The sequence below is a fragment of the Poecilia formosa genome, unplaced genomic scaffold (assembly GCF_000485575.1).
Source record: "Poecilia formosa unplaced genomic scaffold, Poecilia_formosa-5.1.2 Scaffold662, whole genome shotgun sequence".
Classification (NCBI taxonomy): Eukaryota; Metazoa; Chordata; class Actinopteri; order Cyprinodontiformes; family Poeciliidae; genus Poecilia; species Poecilia formosa.
In genome coordinates this window covers 91,490-99,216 of record NW_006800601.1, presented here as the reverse complement: position 1 = coordinate 99,216, position 7,727 = coordinate 91,490, and the positions used below count along the sequence as shown (strand labels likewise).

General features: G+C 40.8%; 1 protein-coding gene across 1 annotated transcript in view; it reads left to right on the top strand.

The window, feature by feature from the left end:
- Positions 1–1,374: 1,374 nt before the first annotated feature.
- The window catches only part of chtf18 (CTF18, chromosome transmission fidelity factor 18 homolog (S. cerevisiae)), a gene marked incomplete at its 5' end in the record, with an annotated part of 34,228 nt that continues 27,875 nt past the window's right edge, over positions 1,375–7,727 (top strand). Inside the window, 13 exons of the mRNA XM_016666114.1 lie at positions 1,375–1,477; positions 1,543–1,693; positions 1,818–2,007; positions 2,099–2,191; positions 4,679–4,728; positions 4,804–4,945; positions 5,030–5,254; positions 5,335–5,432; positions 5,518–5,641; positions 5,713–5,849; positions 6,910–7,003; positions 7,091–7,189; positions 7,283–7,413. Coding sequence (XP_016521600.1) covers positions 1,375–1,477; positions 1,543–1,693; positions 1,818–2,007; positions 2,099–2,191; positions 4,679–4,728; positions 4,804–4,945; positions 5,030–5,254; positions 5,335–5,432; positions 5,518–5,641; positions 5,713–5,849; positions 6,910–7,003; positions 7,091–7,189; positions 7,283–7,413 — 1,637 coding nt within the window. The remainder of the gene's footprint in view (positions 1,478–1,542; positions 1,694–1,817; positions 2,008–2,098; positions 2,192–4,678; positions 4,729–4,803; positions 4,946–5,029; positions 5,255–5,334; positions 5,433–5,517; positions 5,642–5,712; positions 5,850–6,909; positions 7,004–7,090; positions 7,190–7,282; positions 7,414–7,727) is intronic.

Below are 7,727 nucleotides of genomic sequence, written 5' to 3'. Positions count from 1 at the left end.
CAATGCTTGCTTTTATCCTTTTGATAAGGATAAAAGCACTGCTTGCTTTTATCCTTTTGATAAAAGCAAGCCTTAGTGCAAACAGCCAAACAACACAAATATTAACTGTCAACATAATTTTATTCTGCTGCACAATGTGGGAGAGTAATGGATATTTCTCTTCTCTTCTGTTTGATTCTAATTACAATTAATTAAGTGAATGATAATTTATGTAATTTGATGGTAAATTTATTTTAATTTAATTTTAATGGCAAAGTAAGCCATTACTTTGCCATTACTAACACAACTATGTAGTTGTGTTTCTATGTAGAAACACAACTACATAGAGTTTTTATGTAGTTGTGTTTCTGTAAAGTTTACAGAAACAACTAACCACCGTGTTTTTGCAGGTTTAATCAAGCTTTTATTTTCTCTCTATCACACTGATTCTATGAGCATATGGCTTAGTTTGTATTATAACATACTTATAACAATATTTTCCTGATTGAAGACACCTAATTCAGATGATTGCACCTCAACAAAAGCCTGTTAATCAGCCATATATTGAAATCATATGTGCTGAAGCAGAGAAACATCTAAATCCTGCAGGGCTTAGATGTTTCTAAGCCCAGCAGAAGCAGCACATTTCCATCAAGTGCTGCTTCTGTTCTACTAAAGTTGGGTATCATAGAGGACTTGGAGCTGAAATCACATATTTATCACATATTCACTGATTAAAGAAGCTCATAACCATGTTGTTTTCTTTCTCACGGCTTGACAGTAAATCAAATCAGACTAACCTTTCATATTTAGGTCATTTGGGGATTATAAAAATATATTTATCCTGTTAAACGCCTGGATAAAATGGGAGAATTTTTTATTTTCAGAAAATAGTAGCTTACTTAAAAGTCGTAAGTCTTCACACATTGCCTCTGGCTTTAAACCATTTGGTAAAGTTCACATCATATGTTGTGGTGTTGTAAGATTCTGATTTGTGAAAAACATTAAAGGAAATTAAGGCATATCTAGATATATTTAGACATATTTTAAGAAAACAACTCTTTCCAATAGACTGTAATACTGATCATACACACAAAGAGGTTTAAAACAAAATCAAAGAAATCACATTGAAAATTTGAAGGCAAAGCTGAAAATCTGACTTGGTTATATCAGTTCTGTCAGCAGAAATGGGCAAGAAATTCCAACCATTTATGAAAAGCTACTGTAAGGGATAGCCTTAACATTTGACCCAATTTGTGAAATCAATTTGAGTTTTAAGCTGTTTATTAAAGATAAAACACTTGTTTGATATACTGTATTCCTAGTTTGAATTTATTATAGATTATTTATACAATTAATAAGCCATTGATGAAACAAGAAAATGACAGATTATAATTTAATCTTCTAGAGGAAACCTCCCAGCCGGCACAATGTCTGAAACAGGTCCAGGGAGATGACATTTCAGACATACAGCACCTTCTGGATAATCAGCCCAGCAGTAAGTTCAGCCTTTAATTATTATTCATTATTAATGTAATCTGATTGAAAGTTAAATTCTTGCAGCTCCTAAAGCAAAGCGGCAGAAGCAAGATACGGGAGTTGTGAAGCGTCTTTTCAATGCATCCCAAACTCAGGAGAGGAACGACCCGTCACAGGATGATAACATCACACCTCCATCCTCCCCTGAGCATTATGAGCCGTCAAACACCTTCAGGTATCAGAACTTAATGTAGGGATCGTAAAAATACACAAGGAGGCAGACAGAAGTTCAGTTTCAGAAGAAAAAGTTTCATGCTGCATGTCCAAATGGAAATGAGAAGGATTGGTTTGTGTTGTAGATCTACTCCTGCTGTGTTGGACATCAGTGGCTTGGCTGAGATCCCAGGGACACCCAGGCGGCCCGTCACATCGCCCCCACCATCCAGGTGTGTTCTGAGGCGCCCGCCTTTGGAGGGAGACTTCATTAGTGTGACGGACTCATCAGGAAATCGGGTCTACCTCCGACAGAAGGGAGAAGCAGATACAAAGGTAATCCACTCAGCATTAGTCCTACATGTCCGTGGAGCTTCTCCAGAACAAATCTGGACATTTCTCACCGGTTTTCCCTCCAACTCTCCAGACTGTGAACTCAAGAATATTGCCAAACTCCCATGGTGCACTGGGGCTGCTGGCGTTGCCAGTAAGAGTGCTGAGAGAACAGGAGGCTGAGAGGGTGAGTCAATCAGTGCAACTCTGTGAGGTCATAAAACTGCCAGTGGGTATGAACAGAGGGTAGAGATTTGACTGGGACATACAGAAATGAGGTTTTCCCACTGGATCATTACAGTGAAAGCATAGCAGGACAAAGTGGTTTTTAAGGAACAGCTTTCCACAAGTTTGACTTTGTTTTTTGATAGAGTCTGGAAAAGTCTAGAATTTGGTGCATTTTTAATTTTCTGAATAAAGACAGGAACTTCAGGACTGATATCCTGCTGTCTAAAAGTTGCATCTATCTGTCCGTCTGTCCAACCCCTTATTCAGTCTTTTGTCACTCTTTCTTGTATTTCATTTCCATCAAGTGCTGCTTCTTTTTTTACTAAAGTCAAGTCATTTGTTTCCATTTAGAAATAGAATTAGATACTTAGCAACCCTTAGGTGAACAGGAGCACCTAGTTTACATACTTTAGAACAGAGGTTCCCAAACTGTGGGGCCATTGCAGGGAGGGAACGGGAAGCCCTCTGGATGAAAAAAAACCAAACATGAACGCTGTAATGCACTGGGTTTTTAGCTTAGAATGGCCAACTCTCTGTTATTCCTCTGTCAATTTGATACAGTTGGGGCTTCCGCACTTCCCATATCTTTGTCCTCTGTCACTTTTATCAGCAGTTAAAACTGTTTAATCTGTTGTTAACATGTGGTAACCTGTTTTTCCGAGCCGCCTTTAAGTGCTACGACATTGGCGCTGGGTTCAGACCTGCTGCTGCTGTGCAGAGCTACACAGGTGTGTTAGAATCATGGCAGCAAACTAGCAAAACGCAAAGAACTTTTCACAGTTTTCTAACCGACTGAGTTGAGTAAAGTTGTTGGATGCAGGTAATGTTAGCTAAAAGATGACTAGCTAATATCAATACATCACCTTAAGCTTGTTAACAAGTAGCTTGTAGGCTACTGGTGTTGTTTATGTTCAGCTACGATTCATTTTGCCCCCAAAAAAGTTGATTTCCCCCCCTTGTTTGTCTGGAGCCGGGGCTGCGTATAACAGGGAGTCTCTAAGAATCCACCCCCGACCCCTTCGCTCACACGCATCGTTCAACCAGGCACCTATTTGTAAGCCATAGGGGGGCCCAGGAGAAAAATTTGGGAACCACTGGCTTAGAACAACATTAGATTTTCCTTTGGTTCATTTTGTTTGTATTTCCTTTTAACTCATGTAAAGCACTTTGAATTGCTTTGTTGCTGAAAATGTGCTATATAAATAAAATTACCTTACCTTTCCAGTACAAAGCATCTGAAATTTGTCTAGGTGTGTTGCTCTTATAGAATACAGATACTTGACACTGATGGACAAAATGTATAACAATATCAATAAATAAGTCAAGTTTATTTGCATAGCACATGTCAGCAACAAGGCAGTTCAAATGCTTTACATCATAAAAATAAAAGGTCATAAAAACAATAATTGAGAAATCAGTGACAAACATTACATTTTCATGAGTACCATCATCAAAGCCATGCATACACATAAAAATGTTGGTCACTGTTTCATTTATGGTTCAAAAGCAACTCTAAACTGGTTGGTTTTTAGTCTAGATTTAAAGGCTTTAGCTGTTTTCAATTTTCTGGAAGTTTGTTCCAGACCTGTGGTGCATAGAAGCTGATCGCTGCTTCTCCATGATTGATTCTAGGTCTGGGGTTGCAGAGCAGAACCAGAAAACCTGAGAGATCTGGAGCAGATCTTTAATGTGTTGTGGTGCTAAGCCTTTCAGTGATTTATAAACTAACAACAGTATTTTAAAGTCTATTCTTTGAGCTACAGGGAGCCAGAGGAAAGACTTTAGAACTGGTGTTATGTGCTCTAACTTCCTGGTTTTAGTGAGAATGCCAACAACAGCGTTCTGGATTAGCGGCAGACCTGTGAAGACACTGTTGCAGTAAACAATGTGACTACAGATGAGTTTCTCTGAATCTCACTGAGATCTAGAGATGTACTTCAGGTGATAGAAGGCTGACTTTGTAACTGTGTTTATGTGGCTCTGAATGTTCAGGTCAGAGTCCATCACTACACCCAGATTTCGGGCTGATCACTAGCTTTTAGCTGTAATACCTGAAGCTGTGCGTTGACTCTAGATCGCTCCTCTTTAGGTCCAAAGATAATAACTTGTTTCTGTTCAGAAACAAAACTGCACATCCACACATCCATCTGTTCTAAGCATCTGTTCAGTGATTGGATGAGTTCAGAGTTATTAATACTTTTGTTTCTTGAACGGATTTTTCAGATATAGATTTTTTATCAGCTGAATTATACAATAATTGTGTCACATTACAATGGTGGGAAATATGTCTGAATGAGTTCTCAAGGTCTTATCTGTTCACACCACAAAAGCTTTATCAGTAGTTGTGCAGACTTTATAAGGTTTCAGTCTTATAGACCAGGAGACACTCTATATTTTTGAAGCACTCTAAACAGCTGCTTTTATTTATTTTTTATTATTCCTACAGCGTCACCAGCAGGTTGTTGAGTCACAGCGTCTTCCTGAGCTGCTGGTCAGGTAACTCGCTTGCCTTTCTGTCACATGAACACTCAGAGGAGAAATGGATGTTGTAACTGCTGTCTTCTCCTGCAGCAGTCTAAACGATGCATTTACTGACTCTGGAAACACCGAGGACCATGAGAACGAGGATCCCCAAGACGCCGAGGGACAAACATCCCAACTGTGGGTGGAGAGATTCTCACCGCGTCACTACACAGAGCTCCTCAGTGATGATGTAAGCCCTCCCATTTCATTCTGTGTGTGGTCATCCCTTCTCAGGTTTCAGGGGCTCATGCTGCAGTTTGCTCTCTCCTTCCAGTTCACTAACCGGTGTCTGCTGAAGTGGCTGAAGCTGTGGGACAACGTGGTGTTTGGAAGGGAGAGGAAATCCCGCCCTGTTCGCTCCGACAGACAATCAGCCAATCAGAACCCATTCAAACTCAGCCAGGGAAGTCAGAATCCAAACCGCTTCAAGAGCAAAATGGACATGACTGAGGAAATCCTGGAGGCTGAACTGGACCAGTACAAACGACCCAAATACCGGGTAGACACTCAGCAGCTGCACCATTGCCATGGTTTCCATCATGTGAACTTGGAACATGACACATTTGTTTATCCCTCTAGGTGGCGCTACTGTCTGGACCTCCCGGTTTAGGGAAGACCACCTTGGCTCATGTCATAGCAAAGCATGCTGGGTACAATGTGGTGGAAATCAATGCCAGGTCAGACCTTCTGCAGTCAGGACTCAACATCATCAGAGTTAAACAAGAAGCTTAATCCTGATTTGAGTACTCTTTGTTCCCTTAGCGACGATCGGAGTGCAGAGGTCTTCCAGAAACGCATCGACACGGCAACTCAGATGAAGTCGGTTTTAGGAGCCAATGAGAGGCCCAACTGCCTGATTATTGACGAGATTGACGGCGCGCCGGCGGTAACAGCCTGAGGCTGCACTGAAAGATGCTGGTGACTCAGAGCGGGTCTAAACATTACCTTCTTCCGCAGGCGGCCATCAACATCCTTTTATCAGTGCTGAACAGGAAAGACACACACGGTGGGGACACTGGGACAGAGACGGCCAAGAAGAAAAAGAAGAAGGAGTCTGTACTTCTTCGCCCAATCATCTGCATCTGTAATGACCTGTAAGATAAACAATGACATTTAACAGCAAAGTATCCTTCTGGAATTGTAGCATTGCTCCATAGCAGACCAACGCCTCATTCCAGCTGTTCAGCACGGTGCTGGAGGAGTGATGGTGTGGGCTGACTTTGCAGCTGCAGGACCTGACTCCCTGTCTTTATACAAACATTTTGTAGAGGAAAAAGTGTTTGTATTTCATATAGAGTCTGTTATCCCGACAACTGAATTTGGCACCAACTGTGTCACAGGCAGACATGAGTTTTTTTGGAGTTTGGTTAATTACATGTATTTTGTAATTAATGTTTGTTTGTCTAGATCTGTACCTGCCTATAAATAGGCTGACCTTTAGGATACCATCTTTCTCTTCGCTCACTCCACCACTTTTTTTTTTTTTTTTTCTGTAATTTTGGCCCGGTGGGACTGGTTGTCCTGTTTTGACTTCTTTTGTTTGCAGTAGGTTCTTTTTGGACTATTTTTGCCTTAGTCTGGTAACACAGGGGCTTCGATGGCCCTGTGTTCTGTTGGCCCCCTGCTGTACTTTTTTGTTCATGTTGATCAGCCGATCAACATGATCAGCAGGTCCACCTACCTGTTTATACTTTAGGGTTTTGCTTTTGTTTGGACACGGGAAGTGAGTGTATCTAATTTTCTTTTTTTTCCTCACAGAAAGTAAAAAGCAGATGAACCAACAAAATTTCAAGAGAAAGTATTTAAATAAAAAGAATGTTTGAACCCTCATGTTTGAATGCGTGTCAGGTTTTGCCCTTTTTGGATGTGACAAACATGCTGGAAGATATAGCTGCTGGACTTAATAGGATGTACTTAGTTTTTTCACATTGATCTTTATTTTAGCTTGATCTTTAAGAAATATTGATGGTGATGAATCTGTTCTGCATTTTTGTACAGTGGACGTTAGATTTGTGTAATATCTAGAGCTAAGTAAAGAACAGACTAATTTCATCATGACCCAGATCTCATATCCTCAGAACTAACAGATTCTTTCTGTTTCACATCAGTTCCTGTCTGATTTCTACATATTTCAACTTTTTCCCCTTCTTTTAGTTATGTTCCTGCTCTCAGACCTCTCAGACAACAAGCTTTTCTTCTGGCTTTCCCACAAACTCAGCCTTCTCGCCTCTCTCAGAGATTGGCAGAGGTCAGTATTTAAACATGTAAACACTCACATGAAGACACAAGTTTTTTAAAGCTCAAACTTTCCTCTTCTTTCTTTTTTCTCTCCCAGATCTCCACGCTGCAGGGCCTGAAAGCAGACACAGGTGCTCTGATGTGCTTGTGTGAGAAGACAGATAATGACATCCGCTCCTGCATCAACACACTACAGGTGCCTGGTGATTTTCTGAAGAAACCTCTTATTTGTCTGTCTTGCATTGCATTGCATCACATCATATTTAGCATATGGCTCCTGTCTGGGCAGTTCCTGCATGGACGTGGCTTGAAGCAGCTGGACTCCAGAATCATCCAGAGCGTCTCTGTTGGGCAGAAGGACCAGAACAAAGGCTTGTTCTATCTGTGGCAGGAGATCTTCCAGATACCACGTACTAAACGGTAAACTGTGTGTACTGTGAATAGTTGTGTTGTCAGATAACTGTAGCCATGGGGAAGCCTAGAGGAGAACCTGCAGAAGAGCGAGAGATCTTCCTGGTTTGGGGATCTTTGACTGCATTTTCCTTTGGATTGATACAGCAGCTCCAAAGAACATAAATCAAAACATTGGTTAAAACATTAGTAATAGTTCAAATAAAATACAGAAAATGATTAAATAATAAATTAAAGGGGNCCTGCACAAACGGAGCACTAACCATTCAGACTATTTGCTGAATTTTTTGACGTGGGTGGGGTGTCAGCTTCACACAGCTGGC